At 42.7% G+C, this 23,216-nt stretch overlaps 1 protein-coding gene across 1 annotated transcript; it reads left to right on the top strand.

Moving 5' to 3' along the window:
• The first annotated feature begins 159 nt into the window (after nucleotides 1-159).
• DTL (denticleless E3 ubiquitin protein ligase adapter) lies at nucleotides 160-22,603 on the top strand. The gene is made up of 15 exons (XM_086744769.1): nucleotides 160-205; nucleotides 499-624; nucleotides 1,486-1,584; nucleotides 1,909-1,970; nucleotides 2,062-2,182; nucleotides 2,668-2,733; nucleotides 3,904-4,019; nucleotides 4,692-4,765; nucleotides 5,710-5,813; nucleotides 6,812-6,916; nucleotides 8,985-9,097; nucleotides 12,706-12,795; nucleotides 14,612-14,750; nucleotides 18,762-19,624; nucleotides 21,064-22,603. Exons 1-15 carry the CDS (start codon nucleotides 160-162, stop codon nucleotides 21,130-21,132), a joined length of 2,193 nt encoding a protein of 730 aa, XP_086600895.1. The 3' UTR covers nucleotides 21,133-22,603.
• Nucleotides 22,604-23,216: the final 613 nt, after the last annotated feature.

Below are 23,216 nucleotides of genomic sequence, written 5' to 3'. Positions count from 1 at the left end.
TGGAGGCCCTGCCCCTCTGCGCCACCCAATCAGAGGAAGAGGGCGCGGCGCGGCGGGCTCCCGCTGCCCAATGAGGGGCCGAGGCGCGTTTGGCGGGTCGGTTGGTGGCGGGAGCTGGCGCCAGGAGCTGCCTCTGCGCGTCCCGGTCGTTCTTCAGCCATGCTGTGCCGCGCGCTGCTCCACCGCGCCTCGGCCGCGCCCTCCCGTGAGTATCCAGCCCCGACCCGCTCCCCCAGCCCCGACCCGCTCCCCCAGCCCCGACCCGCTCCCCCAGCCCCGACCCGCCGCCGCCTCTTCCCCGGGCGGCGGCACCGCGGCGGCGTGAGCCCAGGCCGCCCGCTGCCGCGGCCAGTGGTCTCGGCACCCCCGGGTTAGACCCCTCCGCCTCTGCCCCGGCGGAGGGGTGGGCGGCTCGGCCGCCTCCACAGCCGCTGTGGGGGCCTCGGGGCTCCTCGCCGTGGTGCCCGGTGCGGTAACGGTCCGTCTTTTCCGTTGCAGGTCGGTCCTCGCCGCTTCCCCTGCAGCATCTCCTGGATAGCTACCAGTGCCGCCGGGAGGACGACCACCTGTCGTACGGGGAAGCGGTAACGCCGGTCCCTCCTTTCGGCTGCGCTTTTTCTACAGGTAAAGTCACCTTCCAAAAAGGCGCTTTGAGGGGCCAGGGTGTGGGCACTGCTGTCAGAAAGCTTGCCTTTTTTTTTTTTTTAATTAAATATATCTCATTATTTGGTTTCAGAGTTTTCTTGTTTTAAAGTGAGCTGGTAGTGGTGTACTTGCACCTAGATGTGCTATAAACTGGATCATGGTGCTCCTAGATACACTGGTGGAAAGTATTCCCTTTATTTTAGTGTCTCTTTTGTTTCAGCTTTGTCTGTTTCAAGGTATGTCCTCTTGGTGACAGTGCTAGGCTGCACAGTTGAAAAATTGGGCTTTGTTCAAAATACATAAAAGCTATAGCAGGATGGAGAACAGTATGCAGAAATCAAAGAGGTGGATGGATGCCACCAGGCTGTTACATTTAGCTTTCCCACCTTCACTCACTCATGGTGAGTGAAGTAAGTGTGGAAGCTCCTGGCTCTTTAGGGCAAAACTCTTTCATTTGTAGTACTCTAGTTCTGGCGTGAGCTTACACGTTTCTCCAAGGCAGCTTCCTGCTTTTTCAACTCAGATCCACAGAAAGTACTGGAGGTTGTAGGGGACAAGTAGCGTACATACAGAAAGCTATAACTAGAGAACTACTATAGATGGTGAAAGAGACCATTATCTCAAAAGTGGCTCCTGTTTCCTGAATGGAAAATCTAGAAAAAAAATGCTTGCCAGTATTTCTGCATTTTGAACATTTCAATTGCTACGTAAGTACTGCTTATTTCACAGCTATCTCCTTGCTGTGTACCTATTTGAAGTGTCTGTGGCCCTTCACATAGAGCAGGGCCATGATTATGAACCAGCTACATAATACACAAATATGTTTCAATTTCTTTTCAGCCCCGAATTTGGAGCATGTACTGGCAGTTGCAAATGAAGAAGGATTTATTAGACTGTATGATACTGAAGCTCAATCTACCAGCAACCTCATCTTTAAGGGTAAATGTTGTATAGAATGTGATCTTTGTTTGATGTGACAAGTACTTGATGTACTGCAATCAAAGAAAGCTTTTTGCAAGTCGCTTAAACATAAATGTGGGCAGTACTTGAATCCTTTCATGTACTTTGCTGAGTCTTCTTTACAAAGCAGCAGTGTGAGCGTGCTCTTACACCAGTGGTAGTAGGTGAATTTTTCTGTGTTTTTCATGCCTAAGGCAAGCTGTTGACAAGTTTTCTGATTTCAGTGTCTGATGTTTTCTAGTCTTCTGCAAAATATCATGCTGCAATGCACTGAACTAATCTTGGCTTTTGTTTTCTTGTTAGAATGGCAAGCTCACTCAAATGCTGTGTTTGACCTTGCCTGGGTACCAGGGGAGCACAGGATTGTAAGCAGTCTTTTGCCATCTAACTTTATTTTTAATGCTTTGTCAACTGTGTGCAGAAAATGACTAAAGCTTTTTATTTTTTCCTCTGAAGGTCACTGCTTCAGGAGATCAGACAGCCAAGGTGTGGGACGTGAGAGCTGGCGAGCTTGTTGGCATATGCAAAGGTCACCAGTGTAGCCTCAAGTCAGTTGCTTTTTCTAGATTTGAGAAAGGTAAATGTTGATATTCCCTATTGTCTGTTTTTTCCTTCTTCTTTTCTTCTGGCACATCTGTACTTTTGGGGCTAAAAAGGGCTTTGAAAACTGACAGTTACAAATAGCACAGGCTGACTGAGCAGTGACCTAGCCAGTAAAGTAAAACTAACTTGTCGGAACTTCAACGTGACTTGATGTTAACATCTGCATATTTCTGATCTTAGGCAAGTTTAAGATGTGATACTTCCATACATAAGTGTGTAAATATTCTTTTCATAAGCAGTTTTCTCTATAGTAGTAGTAGTTTAAAAAAAAGAATAGGAAGAACAAGGAAACTAGTCAAAAAGCGTGGCACAACAATGGCCTGATTTTTGTATTTATAGGACTGGTATCCCAAGTGTTGGGGCAGAAGAGCCAGAGGCACATAGATGACATTGTACTGCATTCAGTTAATTAAATTAACACTTTTGGAACCTAATAGCACTCTTTTTTCTCTCTCTCAGCTGTCTTCTGTACTGGAGGGAGAGATGGAAACATCATGGTTTGGGATACCAGATGCAACAAGAAAGGTAACTGAACTTTCAGATATGTATTGAAACAAGCTCAGTATCTCATGTAAAAATAGTACTCAGTGTATTTGTTGGACTAATGCTTTCGATTACAATAGAGGGAACATTTCAGTAAAAAGGAGAGGATTGTCAGGTAACAGTGTACTGCTTTAATATAGTAAAAGGATGGAATCAGTATTTCTTCTATGTACAAAACATTTTTCCACTTTGTAACAGTCTCAGATTTGCAGCATGATACACATGCTGGCCTGATAATTCCCTGTGTATTGGTAAGGAAATGAGGTGGTACAGAATACATTCCTGTGTGGGACAGCACAGAGATAGATGGGCTGGGTGAGACTGCTTAGGTCAGAGCCATCCGGAGGGATGAAGCAAAGCTGGGAAGGCTCCTGCCAGAGCAGGAAGGCAGGCAGAAAGTGCAGGAGCAAAGGAGCTTGTGAGTGCAGGGAGCAACTGAGTATATTTTGACAACACCTACTTAATGCAGGGTGAGCTCATCCGGCTCTTCTCTGTTTCCTGGAGCTTTTGCTTCCCCGGTCAGGTCATGCCCTTATGCTTCTCAGTTCCCTGGTCTGTTCCAGCAGTTTCCTGGCCTGTGCTGCCAGAACATGTCTCACTCTTCCATTTGTCCCACGTTCCCTGGCTCTTCAAACTGTCATTGAGGGAAAAGGGAGGCACCACATAATTGAAGTGGAACATATAGGAAAAATAGAAAAGTTGCTTTACTCCAGTAAAGCAGTATTTCATTAAGTGAGAAGTGGCAGACAAGGCTAAATACAAAACTGTAAAATAGAGTGAAAAAGCACTAGGAACCTTCCTGTAAGTGCAGTTCTGCTCGGGATGAGATGGGTTGAATGCTCCAGATCAGGATGCGTGCTGAAGACCAGACCAAAGGGTAATGATTTCCAAGCCTTCCTAGATCAGTTTTAGTTTCAGTGTCCATGCTCTGGACCTCTGTATCTCTTTGCAATATATGCTCCTGTTTTCTACTGTGTTCTTCTCATTGGTTTCGTATGTAACTAAGAATTTTTGTTTTCAGAATATATTAATGATTTCAAAGGTTAGTCTCAGACACTTTTTAGGACTTATTCCAAGCTGATGCCTGTTTTGTTAAAGTGATAGCAAAATTACATAGAAACTATCAATTGAAATGTCTTTGATTTCTTTCAGATGGATTTTATAGGCAGGTGAATCAAATCAGTGGAGCACACAATGTGGTTGACAAGCAGACTCCTTCCAAACTGAAGAAGAAGAAGCAGAATCTAAGAGGACTTGCTCCCTTGGTGGTAGGTATCTGGGGAACAAACAAAATGTAGGCCTCTCTTCTGAGGACAATGTTATTCATACAAATCTTCCTAAATTATTCTGAGAAATATTTGGCTTGAATGTGGTAAATGCCTCCATTTGTCTTTGCAGAAGTAGGTTTTTGTGTCATGGTCACTTGCTATGGCTAATTTTAGACATTGTTTAGTTGTCTAACAACCCATGTGCCGTCAAAGCCATCTTTGTGCAAATGCCAAGTGAAAATACAGCTTTTTTTTTTTCCGTAGAGGAAAGGAGTGGCCAGCATTCCTTTTTTGAAGGGGTAGATAGGGAGGGTTGTAATTTTCTCTTTTTTTTTTTATTCCCCCCCTAATTTACCACACAAATTACTGCCTTACTGGAGTAAGACTTGGTCTTATTTAATCTATTAAACTTTGTGATGAAGGAAGCTCTCTTGTCTCTGAGCTGAAATGTATCATCTCAAACTGCTGCTCAAACACTTACTGCTCAGAGGTGATTTCACTGGTGGGAGTGTTTGAAGGATTGTTGTGTCTTAAATGGCATCTGGTATTTCCAGGTTCTCCTGCCTGGCTAGGAGGAGGTTTTCTGTTGCTTGGCCTTGAACTAAGCAGCAAGATCTTGCTGACCTTGAAAGAAAATAAAGTTCCCTTTTTTTTTTTAATTTTCTTTTTAAGGATTTCCAGCAGAGTGTAACTGTGGTGCTGCTTCAGGACGAGCATACTCTTATCTCTGCAGGAGCTGTCGATGGGTAAGGAGGGAGGATGCCTGCTTCTCTGTCTATTCTATGTGTTCTTAGTGGCACAAAGAGATTGGGAGATTTTTTTTTTCTAAGATCACTCAGTGGCCCACAAGGCTAGAGTTACTGTTAGGCAGAATCAGCAGAGCTATGCTGCCAGCTTGCATTGGCAAAGGTGACTGCCTCTTTTCTTCCTTACTAGAGATTGCAGCACTAGGACAAATTGTACATACGTGGTAAATGCTCATTTTAGTGTTTTAGCTAGGGAGCAGAACAAGAGCAGTTCTTATCTCCTTGTATTCTCGTGGACCTATGGGACCACACATAAACAGACTATTGTTAGACAGTGAACTGTTCTGGGATGCAAGTGGGTGGTTGGTGCCTGGATATGTGTAGGCATGCTTGAGAAAATGTTGCCTTGGGTTACAAAAGATGCATTCTTTTAGGTGCCAGATCTGTTGCAGCATCTTGCAGTTCAAGCAAACTGTCTCATTGATTAGCATGGAGATTACCCTCTCAGGACTCGATTCTTTAGCAGGCTCCATGTGGTCAGAGCCTTTCTGAGGCTGATAAGATTGACTTTCCTGCCTATGGCTTGTGAGAGAGGCTTGCTCCTGGAGAGCAAGAAAATACTTGAAGGACTTCATTTTTAAAACTGCAAGTCAGGAGGGTAAAGGCATCTTTTTATTTCCTTTTACTAGTTGAAGAAAGTTGACTAGCAGGCTGTTGTTGTATCTTATGTTAGTTACAGAAGATAGTGCTGCTTCCTCATCCACACTCAGCAGAGCAATTGTTTTGCTTTCAGTGCATCTCAGCTCTGCATCTGCTCAGTTGTGCTCTTAGCATTGGACACACCTCAGTAATGAGCAAGCTGTCTTCCTGTGCTCTTAGAAGACCCTACCAGCACTGCAAAAGAAATTTTGAAGTTGAAGACACTTGTTATTTTTCTATTTCAGTGTGATCAAAGTATGGGACTTGCGCAAGAACTATGCTGTGTACCGTCAGGACCCAGTGCCTTTCAAGTCTTTTTGCTACCCTGGGACCAGTACTCGCAAACTTGGTAAGTTATTGAAGGATGTATTTGTTAAAGTGCAAAGTGAATTTAAGAAGTACTGACAGTGCCATCTCTTACCTTTTTAGCCAATTATTGATCAGACTGACAAGCTCAGCAGGGTATTTTGATTGCCAATACAAAATTTTCAAGTTGAAGAGTGATAGTGCCCCACTTTTGTATCATTGCACCAATGATAAAAACTTGTATAAACTTCAGCAGTGCATTTTCAAAAATGGAGATGAGGGAATAACAGAGCTCTTGAGGTAGAATTTAGCTAGTTATTTTGATGCATGAGTAGAAATCAGGTTGAACTCTTTTTGCATTGTATCTTGCAAAGACAACAGACCAGACTAGGTTTTTACATTATGATCTTCCGGAATCGAGCAATACTTGAAGTTGTTTGTTATCATAAACAATAGTCCTCTTGTTCGTGTTGCTCTGTGCTTCTTTGTATCTTAACAACTTACAATGCTCTGATGCAACACAGTAATTCCTGATGACTTGACTAATCAACTGTCTTGATGTGGCAATGGTCAGTGTTGGCCCCAAGAACATCAGGGAAATCCTTGAGGAGCTGGTTGTGAAATAATTCTCTGACAGGGAAAGATTTTTCTTGAATCTAAATCACTAGCAAATCAGAGGATGGCTTATTCTACCAAAGCACGAGGGTTTCTATTTATTTTTAATCTCTGTTTCAACAATTGGTTGTTCCTGTTATCCATTTGAACCTATCAAATAAATTGCTTGCCTGCTTTGAAGGTGAGATTCTTCTCTAAATATCACCTTGAATCCTCATGAGAAAATGTAGATGTTATTCTAGAAACTTTCCTTCTCCAGCAAGTGCTCTGTCAAACAAATAAAGTTTCCAATGACAATCTCATACATGATAGAAATCCTTTCCAAATTTCCCTCTCTAGGCATTTCTTTGCCTGTTTTCCAAAATGTGGTTTTTTTTTTTTCCTGTGGAGTTATTTCTTAGGAAAAACTTCTCTCTTTGTCTCTAGGATATTCTAGCCTGGTTTTGGATTCCACTGGTGCTAATCTGTTTGCTAACTGCACTGATGACAGCATCTACATGTTCAATATGACCAGTTTAAGGACCACTCCAGGTAAGCATGATATCTCTGGAAATAGCTGCCAAAAAAAAAAAAAAAAGGTTATAGAAAATAGAAAGGCGAGTTTCTCCCTATGACTCAGAAAGGCAGAGACCGTGCTCTGGAAACCTATTCCATGCTCTTATGTCTAAAGCTGCCTGGGAGAGAAAGCACCTGTTACAAGGGCTGTTCATATTTTGTGTTAAGCCATTACATAAAATTAATAGCACAAAAACTTACATAAGGGCAGATACTGGTTCACCCAGAGACTATTAGTAGTTTGCATGTTTACTCTAGTTATCCTTGAGGAATGGCTAGTGTCAAGCGGCCACTTACCTGAAGCAAGTTTTAATATCCTGCTTGCTAGCAGTCATTGATTTTTTCAAAGTCCTAGATATGAATGCATGATCACTTGGTGTTTTGTTTTCAGATATTTTAAGGTGTGTTTTAAGTTTAGCTTCTACCACAGTTTCTGGGAGAAAGCATCCCCAGCATATTGTGGAGATGCTTCAGCTTTTCGATTCCTTCAGCTCTGCATCTGTGACCCTTATGTTGATGAGATAGCCCACAGCCTTTGGGGCGTGCTAAGCTGCTTTGTCATAGGCCAGTGGCCGCTTCTCAGAAAGTGCAAAACTTGTTAGATGCATTCCAGCATGACACGTGATTTAGCATCCATTGCTTTTTCCCAGCCCCTCAGTTAACTGAAATTAAATGAACAATGTGTCCTTCTGTCTGCTCTTCAGGAAGGCAATCTGGTGGTGGGATTGATTCCAAAGTCGCGAAGTGGTGCAAGTAGGCAAGTAGTAAATATTAACAAGTGAGTTTTTGAGGTTAACCACGGGTGGCACTGCTGGCCTGCGGAAATATGCTCACCGGCCTGTCCCCCCCGCAGGAGTGGACCCTTTAAAGCACAGGGCATCCTGCCCTCAGCCTCCTCAGGGAGCTCTTGCCTCCTTTGTGCAGCCAATAGAGCAATCTCGATTCATCCAGCTGGATGAAACGTGCGGATTCTCAGCATGCCGCTGTTCCCGCAGAGGGCAGCGCCTGCCCATGGGTTGGTGCCTCTCTTCTCGCTCCCTGGCTCCTATCCCGATTGCGGCTGCGCTTATCTGGTATGCAGGCAGCTTTAGGTTGCAGGGGGACGGGAGGAAATCCTCACTGTAACAGGACTTGCCGATAGGTCTGGCTTTGGGAAGAACTCACTGTCCTGTAACCGCTGTGCTGAGAGAGCTGTGGGTAAAAACGTAAAAACCAACGGATATTTTGGGGTCTTGCAACTTTTCAAAGACCGACAAAGGCAGTCACCTGTCCCCTGGTCTGTGGGTTGCCTCCTTCACCAAATCCACTATTAAATAAAACAGGGCTGATGGGGGGGGTCTCAGCCCCACCTGGCACTGCACTGGGAAACTCGTCCTGATGAGACGAGTAGGGGCAGTTGAGTGCTCTAGACCCACACTCAGCTCCTGTGCCAGCTGCCGGCTCCTCTGGCCCTCGCAATTGGGGAAACAGCAGCCATTTGGGGCGACAGTTTCAAAGCTTTAGTGAACGCTACTGAGGCTTTAAATATAGGCTACCAGTGAGTGTGGCTGACACGATGCGAGTTTTGTGCATGAAATAAAGATGCTAGTAGCCAGAGGAAGGAGCAGCAAATGCCTTTGTTGGCACCTGGGTGGAAGAAGGCCTTCACTGTGCTTTCTGCATGACTGCTCCTGTTAATGTGGTGGGGCTAGTGGTGGCAGCTGAGAGAGGAAGAGACAGGGAACCTTAACCAGAGTAGTGGGGCAGCCTCCGTGATGTCTCAGCCTGCTTATGACATGGGCAAAGCTAAAGCTGCCACTGCTTCCCAATGCTGTAGAGAGAGCTGCTCAGGTAAACCTGCTGCATTTGGGAAGCCTGAAGGGCTCCTGTTGAATAATAAAGACTTCCTGCCCCAGAGCAAGTGAGCAGTGCAACCACTTTCTCCAGAGGATATGTGGCTAGGCAGGAAAAGCCTGTAAGATCAGCCCTGCTTGCACAAGCGACTCCAGGGCTGTGCTGTGCAAGTGGGGCTTTTATTTTCTTTTTTTTTCTTTTCTCCTCACAGTGGCGGTTTTCAGCGGGCACCAGAATTCAACCTTTTACATCAAATCCAGCACCAGCCCAGACGACCAGTTTCTGGTTAGTGGCTCGAGTGACTGCAACGCATACATCTGGAAGGTGAGGTGACTGGGAGAGACCCAAGCGTGCAACTTGGAGCTGCTCTGCTCTTTCATTTCATTTGCTTTTCATGTTCAGGTAGGACACTCCCTGCCTCCCACTCCTGCTTACAGCAGCGTGGGGTTAGCTCCTGGCATGCTGTGCCCAGACTGTGTTGCTGTCAAGGCTAGATGTAACTGTTTAATGTAAAACAGAGCTAACCTCCTGCCATCAATATGTCTCTCATCACTGCTGCTTATTGCAAGTTGCTGATCTTAATCTGGTTTTAATGGGCATTAAAATCTTCTTTCAATCCTGGTGATTCAGCCAGCTATGACAAGTAGACAGACAGTTCTCAGTTCATATTTAGCAATGGAGCACATTAACAGAAACCTAACAATTTAATTGTTTTAAAGGACACTCTTTTCTCACACTTCCCCCTTTTCCAGCTCTTCCTTCAGACGTAGCTTTTTCTCATGCTTTATTTACAGTAGTTAAAGCCTTTGTATTAAAGCAAGGGCTCAGCCAGAGCCTTCAGCAAAATTCCAAAGCACCATCTGACAGCCGAGAACTTCGTCACTTGGCATCTTGTGCTGACATGTAGGAAATGCAAATGTCAAGTTAATAGCAGGGACCTCAGAATAAGGAGTGCTTCAAGTTCTACTCTCCACACTTGACAGCCATGTGGGAACAGAGTGGACTTCTTACCTGAGGTAGAACAGACAGAAACCACAGGTGACTGCTTATTTCAGGTTTGGGTTAATTTTTAGGAAATGCTGACTTGTTTACCCCTTTCACAATTAGTTTGAAAATAAAAACCAAACCTTTGAGAGCAGAGGGCCAGCCTGCTGTGATTGTGTTTTGAGCATATATTCCCTTTCATTCGGAGGACACTTGTAAGCAGCTAGGTTGCTTACTCAGAAGTAGCAGGAGCTACTCCCATGCCAAGTGGTGTAATTTTAACCTTCCTCGTGTTCTGCGCAAGTTCAGTAAAAATACCTGCACAAACTTGGGTTGCGTATCCTGTGTTCATGTCTTTTGATACTTTCTTGGAACGCAGGCTGGGACTGGGTCAAGAGCATTCAAGGATGTCATTACACCTCAAAGTTTAAGCGTTGAAGCACGTTTAAAACGCATTCATGTACAGAAGGCTTCTGTTGCTACCACATGTGGGTAACAGATCTTATTGCATATTTATTAAATAAATCATGAGATGATTACTTTTATTTTAATCCCCTAGTCATGTTAGAAGGTGGGACTTCCAGTGAAACTGTCACTATCAAGATCTTCATATCCAGAAGCTTCTTGATTTGTTTTAAATGTTGGCAGATTTTACTGACTCTGAAACATACCTGTCTTTTCCTGGGATGAGGACTTACTGTGCTGTGAAAAAAAAACATGTTTAGATATTGCATGAGCAATTAGCAGCTAATGTTGGAAAGAACTTAATGAAGAGCACTAGCTTTTCATATCTACAGAGGAATGAAAGGCAGAGCAAGACCTTGTCCACCCAGATTATTTCTTTGAGAAAATTTTGCAGCAGTGCTAAGTTGCGTTTGGGTCAGCGATTCCCTAGGAATACTGTGGCTAGAAGTTATTGCTGACAAGGACGCTGTTTCAGTCTGTTTCCATATATAAATCGCTTCCGGGCAATGAATACTCACTTTATTGTGTTGGTGGTTTTTTTTAATTAGTAGTTTGTCAGTTAATGAACTGACTCTTGAACGGGCCTAAGATTATACAAGCCAGAAAGGAGAGAGGATTCTCTCTACGAAGATGGTAGCTAGCTGAGCTACCTTCCTGGTTATAAAAAAAAAAATATCCTTTATAGACCTATGCTTCCATAGTTTCATTGTCCTCTGAATCCTCTGGTACAGACCACTCTGAGGTGACCATATTAAGTTACCCTTTGGTCTGTCCCAGCATTGCAATTTACATGCTTCTGTGTCATATGGTGCATAAAACTATATACACAATTTTATGCTGACTGTTGAAGATGGATACAACAGCTGTTTCAGTGAGTAGAGTAACTAACAAAGTCTCATTTCCTAGGTTTCTCTTTTTAACCTTTCCACAATAGCTCTCACTTCCCCACCAATATCCTGTTAAATCAGGCAAAAAGCAGCATGTGCTGTGGCTAATCCTGACTTAACGTGCAGATTGGCCAACTGTCTTCTGCCGAACGCAGCGGACACAGCTATAGCTGTGTTCACGATAATATAAGTTGGGTGTAATTGGTTTAATTTACACTAGTATAGGATAAAACCAGTGTGACCCAGGAAGAGGGGACACTCTGCTTTCCTTTCAGCAATCTGGTTACTGGACCGCTATTGTGTCTGTTGTGTGTACAGCAAGACCACTATTAAATGTAAACGAAGGTGTTCTCTGCACCAAGATCTACTGTTGTTTATTCCCTAAATAGGGATTTAGTTTCCATGGTATTGTGTGTTTTGGCAGAGAAGGGAATACACTGACCAAGGTATTTAGTGGATATTTAGTCAAGTGATTGCCTCTGCTATGCCAGGGATCAAAACAACTTTAAGATCTGAAGCTGGATATTCAATTGCGGTTTTGCAGGCTGTTGTAGGAGGTGATCCCCAAGAGAAAAACTTGTGTGTAAATCAGAAGCCTTCCCTGATGTCTTGCATCTTCCTTTGAAATCTATACGTAATGTTTACTCCTTTTCCCACACAGTAAAGGACTTGTTCATTTACTTAGTCATTTATGCAAATCCCCTTGATAGATCCCCCTTATAATGTCACATCAATAAAGGTGACTCATAGCTCCAGAAAGGATTGCCTGCTGAAAGCATGCAAAACTTGGATATAATCTCTGTGTGTGTATATGCCTGTGTGTTTTCTTCCTTGGGCCGCTTAACGCTAGCTTCGGCTGTATCTGTCACTTACGTGAGCTGTAATCAAAGATTAACAGTAATACTGTAGGACAGCAGAAAGATTTTTCTGAAGGGTGTAAGAGCCTTTTATGAAGGGAGAAGAGTTTAATGAGCATGAGTGATTTAGGGAGCTTTTTTATGACTCTTAAGAGGGTCTCTGGTCCAGCTGGTTGGTTGAGGGAGCTACAGGCACTTGGCAGCTGCACAAATGCCAGATCTGAAGCCAGAGAAGGTTCCTCTATAAGATTTTGTCAGTAGTGGTTTTATTTTTTTAATAAACCATTGGCGTCTGTTTGGGACATTTGTAAAATGGCAGCACAATATATTTGCCTATTCTGATTGAAAGTATGAGCTTCCCAAACTTTTAAGCATCTTGCCTGGAACAGGTAGAGGTACTTAATATAGTAAAATGCTTGTGTCATGTTTTGGGCTGACAACTCTGGAGGCAGAAATCCTGTGTGTGGCAGGAATTGAACAAGTGTTTCCAGGCAAGTCAGTACATTTCGGTGCTGACCAGCTGCTTCAGCTCTAGAAATGAAACATGACCTGATTCTTAGGGATCCATGAGTTGTTGCCTCACGATGACAGGCTGAGACCATTTGATTTATCCACCTCATATAGCAAAGATGGAAAGTATTCACATGCTTCTCAGGTGGGCTGTGGGGTCTTTTCTTAGTTATGTATATTAGGTTGTGGAGCTTCTGCTGTACACTTACTTTTCCATGGAATTTTTAAGGTTTCCGAGCCCAGCCTTCCTCCACGGATACTGCTTGGTCACTCTCAAGAAGTTACCTCCATTGCTTGGTGTCCTTCAGACTTCACTAAGGTTTGTTTTCTGGAAAATTGTCTTTCCTGTGAAACAATTGATGCGATGTGGCCACATCCGCTTTTTAAAATTGCAGTAGTATTTGTTTATTTGGGAGCAAAATTTTGGTCAATAATTTCTAAAAATACTCATTGGGGGGGGGGCTGTAAACCAAGCTTGTCACATGAGGACAATGTATCAGATTGGTTTTGTTATTTTCAAATAATTTAGGCTATTTGATAATACTTAGAAAATTGCAAATGAACAAAGACCTCTCCCGATGAGAGCTTGTGATGCTACCTGTAAGAGATAAAACTGTGAAGTGATTTAATCAGGGCTTTCATAAGTCAAAAGCTTGTTTTGTGTTTCCATACTTACAACTTCCTTACCTATCTGACCATTGATACATCTGCTAGTTTTGTACAGAGCAGCAAGAAGTTTTGAGTGCCCTTTAAAAAAGATGTAGACTCTTTCCATTGTGACCTTTTTTCAAAATCTGAGCCGTTTTTATGACGTATTTGTGTGTACACCCAAAACCTACAGTGAAATTGTGTCAGTAATTATGTACCAGGTATCACTAAAAGGAAGAGAACTGCAGTAGGAGGTTGGTTCAAATGATTGGCCTAGCTCAAAATGAGAAATAAGCCTGAAAAATCTTAGACAGTGTCCTAATAATAGCCAGAGTTTCTTTCACCACACAGCATCAAGCAAGTTAGCTGCTTTCCCTAGCTTGCACTATAGCACTCGGTCCTCAGAAAACTGTTGCAGTGTAGGAGGGCGGGAGTCTTGCAGGCAAGCAGGAGGAATTGGTCTAGTTGTGCAAGATGCACAAAAATATAAGAATTAGCATATTAGATTAAATCTGTGATCTAGAAGTAGCCCAGCATCCTGATCATGATGTGTTGGCAATGCAGACCGATAGAGCCTTTAAAATAGTTACTGACACAGGTAAGAAATAGTCAGCCATTGTACAGATGCCGAAGCGTGAAGAAAAGTGGAAAATGTGGTGCTACGACAGGTCAGGAAGCTGCTTGAAGTGATTTGAGAGGCAAAGTTGCTTTCTGTAGGTACAATATTGGTGTCACAGAGGTCAGAGTAGAAGCACTTTTCCATCCAGATGACTATGAACTTTGGCCACAGCATTTCCTTTTTCTTGCTGCCGATTCCCATGTGAGTCACCAGCTAATCTGTCTGAAGAGAGCCATAAAACGTGGGCTAGGTGAGTTCTGCTGCCTGAGATTCCACAAGCCCTTTTGGAGCACGTGATGCTGCGGCGGGAAACTAGACTGATCTTTCCAGGAGAGTTGGTTTCTCTGCCAGATACTGCTGACATCTGACTCTGAAGAGATAGCGCTTAGGGCTAGTGCAGCAGCCTTTCAATGTCACCTACTCAGTGTGTTGCAAATGTTCATCCCCAAGTAGAAAAGGTCCTGAGTAAAAGAGACAGACCTAGATGCAGGTGCAAAAAGCAACATGGCTGCTTTTGTCTACCAAGTGATTGAAATCTCAAAATGTGCCCTGGCCCTTCGTAAGGAGACTGCTGTCTGTGACAGAGCTTTGCACAGTAAAGGGTTACTAGGGACTGAGATTCCTCTCAGCAGAAAGACGTGAAGGTGGCAGCCTCGCCTGCTTTAAAGCAAATACTACTGTCTGGTACAGCAATGAAACAGAGGTGGGTTGTTTTATTTGTTTTATGGGCAAATCTTGTACCCCCTCAACCAGGCTTCACCCTCATTCATATTGGCATGGTGTGTCGGGTTTGGCTGTTCTAGTTCACTTGGCTGCTGATCCATAGGATGTGCCCTGGTTACTCTAACAAAACTGACTTATACTGTAGATTGCCACGTGCTCTGATGACAACACTGTGAGGATTTGGCGCTTAAGACGTCATCCTGAGGAGGAGAAATCAGCATTCAGCAAAATGAACTTGGTGGGCTGGGTCACTCAGAAGAAACCAGAAGAACAAAGGAGAACAGGTAAGGCCCCTGAACTGAGATAGCTTGCTCTGCAACGTGGCTTCCAAATTTTGGCTGTTCTCTGTACCAACAAAAGCCTTTGGCTTGTCTTACTAGTCTTCTATTTTTTTCATATTAGGCAATAATTCATATAGCCAGACAAACATTTCTACTTGCAAATACTTCTGCCACCACCAAGGCAAGCTGGCTGAAATAGCTTACAAGTATGCTGAAGTCTGTTTGAGCAGACTGCAAAGCAAATACTCATTAATACAGCTTGTTGGGCAGCCAGATCTTCAGCGGGTATCAGCAGGGTTCAGCAATTGAAGAGCCAAAGAAGATGTCATGTGTGCATGCACTGTAGCAACAAGTCACACTTTTGTTATATAGCAAATAGTAAGTGAGAGCAATAAGATCGTAAGTTTTTTCCAGTTTGCTAGTTTACCCAGTAAAGGGCTGACGGCACATATACAGCCTTGGAACTCTGAACTGTTTCCTCCTGCCCAGTAGTTGAATTCTGCACAGATTTTTTTTTGCTGCTGCTGCCAATATAACATCTCTTTCTTCAGCTTCATTCACTGACTATACAGACAAATGCCATGTAATGAAAGTACTTTAAAAATGCATGTAGACAATCGTGATGTGATCATAATGTTCCAGAAGCATTCATCTATGCTGGAATTGGTTGCCCAGAGAGGTGGTGGATGCTGCAGCCCTGGAAACGTTCAAGGCCAGGTTGGATGAGGCTCTGAGCAACCTGATCTGGTTGCAGGGGGGTTGGACTAGATGGCCTTTAAAGGTCCCTTCCAACCCTAACCATTATATGATTTGATGATCTATTCACATGTTAAGGATAGTTAACAAATGCAGTGCCTTTCTACAAAACCTAGGTGATTAGACAAGCTATGCAGCATGCTCTCACAGCTAGAAAGCAGATCTGGGCTCTATGGAGAAGCTACTCATTAGACAGTACCCTAGACCAGAAGAAAGCAGCTCTGGATCATAGCACTACTTTGACTTGTCTGAAACTTACATTTTGCTACGGTAGAGTAGGTGAAAGGAGAATAACCCCCTGCAAAAGTGAAATAAGATGAGCTTCTGTAGAGTAGCTCTGAAACTAAGAATACAATAGCTTCCCTGCAGCTGGTGGTGTGACTTCCTGTGTTCCACCTATCTTTTCTAGTCACCCTCCAAACGAATTTCACCTTGGCTGACAAAAATAAAGGCTGAAGGTCTCCAAATCCCACTAATGGGATAACATTACCTCTAACCTTTTGCCAGCGAGTAACAGTCTTGCAGGAAGTTTGCAGGACAATAGTAGGGAGAGTGCCAGGTCTGCTCCATAGCTGGTAAATGGTTTGTGTGTGCACACACTCTGCTTCGGAGACTGCTCAAAAATCACTTTGTGTACTAGTTTCAGCAAAAGAGAAGTAAGTATAGGTCTAGTGCAGAAGCCTGAAACCTGAAGTAGCTTGTACACTAAAACTTTACAAGTCAGCTTTGTCAATTATACTAGAAAAATAACTTATTTCTCCTTGCTCTTGCTGCATTAAAGTTACACAGGAGGGAAGAGGAAGTACACAGATACTGCAAACACAACAGCAGGCTTCCTGCTGACCTTGGCTTTTGAACACAAAGCACGTGTTGTTAGAATATAGGAGTTATCTGCAGAGACTGATTCAGAGCTGGCAAGCTTAATACTATTTCAGACCTGCTAGGATGAGATCTAGGTAGTTCCCCACATATTTATGTGGAACAGATTGTTGAGATTGAGGTTGTGTATTGACTGTTGACCTATATCATCAAGTGTAGCAAGCACAGTTTCCTATTCTTTGGAAATTATTTCTTTGATTTTCTTAAGTTGCGCTACTTTCTCTATGGTTTTGTGTAACCAAATTTCTGGAGCAGGCCTGTGCATGGACAATTTATGACTCTTAAATCTGGAGCTTGATAATATCACTCTAGAAGATTTGTAGCAGAGAAGGTAGGAAACATCTTGAAATAACGTGCTTTGGTGCTATGCAGGTTGACTGCAGGTATTTACAATATTGTACTACCTGCGATGGTAGCATAAATAGAAACAGCTTGGAACTGGCTTAGTAGAAGCCTGAATCATGCGTACAGTCTTACAAAAAAGCCTGATCTTCGTGTTCTTTATCTCAAGTTTGGGAATGTTTCTCAAGTTTGGGTTTGCTTCTTGTCGTGACACCCATCCACCTCTCAGGATAGCTTTTTTCCCCTTATCCACTGTCTCCACAGTATAACTTTCAGACTGGTTTGGGATTAAGAGTGCTCATACCCAGCTAGTCATGCAATATTTCTGCTGTATGAAGTTGTAGATGGTCCTTAAGGACAGTTGCTGAGGTTGCTACTTCTCTTCCACCTCTAGGAGCTTAGATTTTTAAGTGCAACTAATTCCACAGCTGAGATACTACTGTCTTTTAAGTTCTCATTAAAGTAAAGATTAGGAAAACCAATCTTGGCAGTTACTTTCTCTTAGTCCATATTGAAGCAAGTTGTTATGAAGTAGCATATTTTATTAGGAAAGGAGCCTTTAACTTTGTTTTGTGTGTTAGAGTGACTTATAGTGGGATCTGTTAATAGAGGATCCTATTTAATTTTGCTCTGATGCACTAGTAGTTGTATTTTGGATACTAGATAATACAGTAAAAGAAAGGATCGAAAGAGACTTGGTATGGTATATAATCAGTCATGTAGGTGCTCACTCGACATATTATTTGTGAGACAGCCCAGTGTTGTAAATAAAATGGCAGGTTATTCACACTAGACTTCTCATTGTTATAATGAAGTCAGTGTAAATGCTGAGAATTAGGAGTTCAGATTAAACTCCTAGTATACAAAAAAAAAAACGTTTAGAGCTCTTGTGCTCAGCAGTGGAAATGCAGAGAGTAACTAAGGTCCTATCCTACTTAATTGTGTCACTGCAAGTTAGATGAATGAAAAAGCAGGCATGTAACAAACTTGCTGATGTGTTCTGTGTTGGAGGATACCAGAAATAAAAAAAAAAATAAAGATAATATTTTTTTAAATCTGCTTTAATATTGCTGCAAACCAAGATCTTTGCTAGATATGATTCCTACTGTTACCAGTGACACCCTTATGCCCCTACCTATGACTACTGTTTTAAGAAGCTGGGTGTTCAGAGTTTCTTTTTTTAAAAGCAGGGGGGTTTACATCTTGGCTAGTGGCTCAAAAGCCATGGAAATATCTGTTTAGGAATCAGCTGTTTTAAAGAAATTACTTACTACAGTGACAGATTTTATTTTCTTTGGAATTTACGTCCTTGTTCAGAAGGTGAAGAATTTCTCACATTTCCCTGGGTGTGGTAAATAACTACCATCTTCATACTAATATAGCATCACAGAAAACCCTCCAGCAAAAAGACAAGAGAATGAAAGTATGTTCTTTCCTGTTTTCACTTTTTTTTTTTTTAATCGTTAAAATATGCAACTATTAACGCCTGACTAGGAGCATTATTCATATATTAGGGGATTATAGCTTAAGGCTTCCTTGGTGTTGTGATTAGCTGTGGGACCTGCTTGCAGTACCTTTGTCCCTCAGCTAAGTTATGCAGCCGTTAAAGATGGTAGTGCAGGTGGGGACCAGCCTTGCTCTCAGGCAGCGTCTCAGTACAGAGTTGTCTGGACCGAGACACTGCAAGGCTTCCAGCAAGGCTAGATAATCATGGAAGATTCAAGATCTGTTTTGTCTGTCTGTCAGTCCCTTGGCTGTAGCTCACGTAAGAGTGCTCGTTGCAGAAGGGATAGACGTCAGATATTACTCAAATGTACTGTATTATACTTATCAGTATGATATAGGATTTTACATAGGACTGGTATCAGTTTAACCAAAATTAGAAGATTTATGCAACCTCTTAATTGAAAAGGGTACGTCTGAGAAGCAGGGTCAGCGCTGAATTAATCTCCTAGTTGGAAGGGGTGTTTATAAAAGGTCTATCTTTAATCTGCCATTCTATGTTCCTCATCAGACTACTTGTTTCTCCCCTACCAGGACCGCCAGCCAGCCCACAGAATACTCCTGCCAAGGTCTTCACAGTGGGCAGCCCATACATTTCCTCACCACGGCCAGCTGCCTGTGCTCCCGTTTATTCTGGAGACCTTCCCTTGTCTACAAACACTCCGACGGGCACTCTCAATACCCAGACATCCGCAGCCTGCACCCCAGCCAAGCAGAGTGGAGCCAGCCCATGCGCTTCTCCCAAGCTGATCCCTTCCTCCAAAATGTCCATTAAACACTGGGTTACAAGGACTCCCTGCTCTTCTCCTCCAGAAGTGGGGAAAAAAGCTCCTTCTCCTAGAAAAGCCCTGGCAGAAGTCACCCAAGGTCTTCTGGAAGTCGCATGCTCTCCTAAAGCCCCACACTCGCAGTTTGAAAAGCGTGCTAAGAGAAGGCTTGACTGCAGCAAGGAGGAGGATGTGGAGCAGAAGTGTCTGCAGGCCTGTAGCTGTGTCACTGAACTGGACCATGCAGCTAAGAAATCTAAGCTGAATTTATGTCACTTGGCTGCAGACCAAAAAGCTTGTGATGAAGGCTCTCTCAGCCTGGCTGACTTGGATAATGACTGCAAAGGCTCCGGCCACACCCCAAAAGAGCCTTCCTTTCCTGGAAGTCGTATTAATCCATCGGGCCTTCAAACTCCCCCGCATCTTTTCAGATCTCCATGCGGGAAAGACACTGACGTAGCAGATAAAGAGAACAGTTCACCTGATAGAAAAAATTGGTTGTCTGCTCTGGGAGAGAAGCTGCGGACTGGCAGAGCTGGCAGCCAGAATGTGTCAAACAGCCCCTCGTCAGCTTGCAGTCCTGGCGCCAAACGACAAGAGGCTGTGGCAGCCACCACTTCGCCGAAAACTGTAAGTAGGATTGTCAGCAACAGTGGTCATGAAATAAGTTATCCCTAGCTGCCGCTCTTCCTATGTTTCCTCTCTCCTGCTCAGGTATTCAAATAATTATCTGATCCCTTTGATTATGGACAAAAGGGATGATTTCTGGCCTAATAAGCCAGATACATGAATGTTGTTATCTACTAATCCCCTCCATGCAGAGGGAATTTTTAGGATGGTGTTGTCCCTCATTTTAAAGGGACTTTGGGCACACAGGAGCTCAGAGATCCTCGCAGTCCCCAGTCAGATGTTTGAAGGATGTAGCTGTCATCTGAAATACAGCTCTACTCTGAGAAGCACACCAATGACAGCACCTTTCCTGGCAGATCTACCGTTTATGCGTTCACCATCACATCTGCCTGCTTATGTTACTGGAAAGCCACTTTAGCATTGGAAGAAAGAGCTAAATTTTATTCTAGCCCAGGTAGCAAAAGAATGTTACCCGTGTTAAAACCATGGGGCTAAATAACGCCTTCAGTTGCTTCAACTGAAAACTAGCACAAAACAAAGGAATTGCAAAAGAGTCAGAGGCAGAACTTGACCTACATAATCCTACTTTTGATGTACAAGAAGCCTGGCACAGAGCTCATCCTAGGATCTGAAAGTTAAGCTTATAAAGCAGCTAAAAACGTTGACATGAAGGCATGAGGGTTTAACATGCAAACGGAGAAACGATAATTACATTTTTAAAAACAAACCAAATTCGACCTGTGTCTGAAACTGGACTCTGAGTCCTACAGTGTCTTTGAGTCTTATTTCAGTAATGTTAGGTAAGTTTTTTCCTAGAATATCTCTTGTCTTACCTGATCTCACCTCTTCCAGCACTTCTATCAGATGTGAAGTGAGCAAGCCACCACTCCTTAAGTTATATCTAGCAGCTGAATTCTTATTGTGGTTGTACCAAGAAATCTTGGTTATAGTAAACCTACAGCTACTTGTGCTTTATGTGGTATGTGTTTAAACATGAGATAGAAAGATTTGCCCTGGAGAGAGATTACTATAGAACAATTATTTTTTCTGCCCAGTATGCTCTAGTTCAGATTTCGGGATGCTGCTGTGTTGTACTGGAAGCCTGAGTAGGTGCCTGGAATACCAGCAGCATTCGTTGATCTGCTACATCTTGGAAATCTGCAGCCCTCTTATCTGCTGTAGGGAAGCTGGAACTGCAGCCAGAGTGCTCTTCCTATGGCAGTAAGATAACCCTAGGATTTAGCCAGTGTTTCCTGTAGGTAGTAAGCCTCTTATCTGTGAGACAAACAGATTATAGTAAAGAACCTTTCGCTTACTATCTTATTTGGGAAGCTATCAAACTGGAGCAGTGATGGAGGGCGACTTTAAGACTCCTGCAGCATATGAACTGTTAACCTAGAAATGTTTATTGTTGGTTTTGTTTTGTTTTGTTTTCCTAGGCTGCAACCACTTCAGTTTCCATGAGGAAGATCTGCACATACTTCCACAGAAAGCCACAGAATGACTGAAGTGGCACGCGGCAGTTGCACCTGATGGATGTTGACACGGTGGTATCAAGACCAGATTTAGCAATGCCGACAACGATGCACCAGGATTACACAGTTTGTTGTCAGACATTCATAAACTTGGGGCTTGGGATTTTATTCTCCTGTTTTTAAAGCCTTTAACACTTGAAGTGAGCTGAGCGTGGAAAATTTACACAATACTTATAGATACTCATGATCTTTTTCTGACTTCAGATGATGGATTTTGTTAATAAAGAAAAAACGGAGTATTTTTTGTATGGCAACCGTTACAGGCCAAAGACAGCAACAGCTCTGCTGTGCATTGTTGCCAGCATACACAGTTTGTCAGTTTATGTTACTAATCTGCTGTTGAAACTTCCTCTGCTTAAGAATAATACGTAAGTCATTACAGCCTCCTGAAAAGCAAGCGTTGGAATGTGTGTAGAGAAGCTTACTGGAGGTAGAGCTGAGCAGAATAGCATTTCTGCAGTTATTCCTCTAGTACCGCAGTGACTACCCGCTTCCAGCAGGGAAGTTATGAATGCATTAAGTAAATATAAAATACTTTTAAACACCCTATGTCCATCTGCTGGTGATTATAGTCTAAGAGGAGACAAAGCATAATTGAATACATAATGTCTGTACTCCTCTTGCCATCCCCTTACTTCTCCCAATCTGAAAACTTCTGCATTTACCAACTTAGCTGGCTCTTGAATCATCAGCACTACAGCTGTTGACGCCAACAGCTTGTCACTTCTCTGAAATAAAATACCGGCAAGGTGCGTTAGAAAAATTAGTTTGATCTGTCCCAAATGGGCATCCCATAACAGCTGGTTGCTTGGTCAACTCCTACAGATTCTGTAAGAGTTATAGCAATTCCGCTGTAGCAAAGGCAGAATTATAACTGCTTACAACATAACTTCATAACACTTTTATAATACAGTATCTATAAAATAATAGATTTTAAATGAGGGGGGCACTTGACATTTTAGAAAGCACTTTACAGAGTTTACATACTCATATTAAATGCTTTTCCATTGTAAGTCGTTACTGATGCAGATAGAACAAGGTCACTGAAATGAGCTCACTGTCCTGCTGGCTGATGACACTAGCTCCTCAGTTGTGCTTTCCCCAGGGGAGCTAGTAGAAGATCTGTATCTTAGGTTGGAGCATTTACTCTGTCTTCTGGTATAATAGTTCCTCTTAACTTTTTTTAATTAAAAAAAAAAAAACAACAAACCAACAGCAACAAACCAAACCTCTGAACCTCTATTATGTTTTTCTACTGCAAAAGAATTGAGGTATTTGTAGGTGATGTGATCCAACTGTCTCATGTTTTCCATCTGAAATTTTTGCACCTACTTTACAGTAGCATTGAATAGTACGGTAGCTGAAAGGGATTAGAGGAAAACATACTGGTTTGTATTTTTGTTGTAGATTGTATTTTGCAAGAAAATAAATGACTTGAGAGCAACTGGCTTTTGTGAAAGGTGCCTTACAGCTACAAAGCAAAAGTAAATGTGTAATCTGCTTTTTTTAAAAAGAAAAGTAGTCATCAAGTTGCATCTTTTAGCAGGAGCACTGATGTACATATAAGGGCCAGAACAACTTTCTCCTGTTTACTGAATTACAGGCCATCATCCCATGAGCTTTGAGGAGATGTCATTAGGAAAGCAAGAAAGGTAATGTAGTGCTTCAGGCATTTTTAATAGTTCTTGTTTAAAAAAATTGATTTTTAAAAAGTTATTTTCTGAATAGATCTAGCGTCTTGGGCCATACAGGAATATAAAAAATATGTTAGTTTCATTTTAACCTACTTCTCGATATTGAGGTAGATGGGAGTAGTAGAAACATAACCTCAAGTAAGTAGGTTTGGGATTGAATTCTGTCTTGATTTTAATTATTAGAGCAACTGTGTAGGGTACAACCTGCCTTGCCTATAGCCAGCTTTTCATGCAGGATTCTTCCATGCAGTTTATAAATAACAGGTTGCAGAATAAGGAGATGTAGAAACTATTGAAGTATGTGAGAGTCACTAGACATTTCAACAATAGGATTTCATGCTCCTCCACTTCTTTCACAATATT

This window comes from Chlamydotis macqueenii, chromosome 3 (genome assembly GCF_036417535.1).
Source record: "Chlamydotis macqueenii isolate bChlMac1 chromosome 3, bChlMac1.mat, whole genome shotgun sequence".
In the NCBI taxonomy this organism is placed as follows: domain Eukaryota; kingdom Metazoa; phylum Chordata; class Aves; order Otidiformes; family Otididae; genus Chlamydotis; species Chlamydotis macqueenii.
Note: the sequence above shows the minus strand (reverse complement) of the source record. Positions and strands in the feature narration are given on the sequence as shown.

Excerpts from the sequence above, each read along its gene's own strand:
- DTL (XM_086744769.1), top strand. The coding sequence starts at position 160 with ATGCTGTGCCGCGCGCTGCTCCACCGCGCCTCGGCCGCGCCCTCCC. Across the intron at positions 625-1,485 it reads CGGCTGCGCTTTTTCTACAG|CCCCGAATTTGGAGCATGTA; the intron begins GTAAAGTCACCT and ends ATTTCTTTTCAG. Across the intron at positions 4,766-5,709 it reads TCTGCAGGAGCTGTCGATGG|TGTGATCAAAGTATGGGACT; the intron begins GTAAGGAGGGAG and ends TTTCTATTTCAG.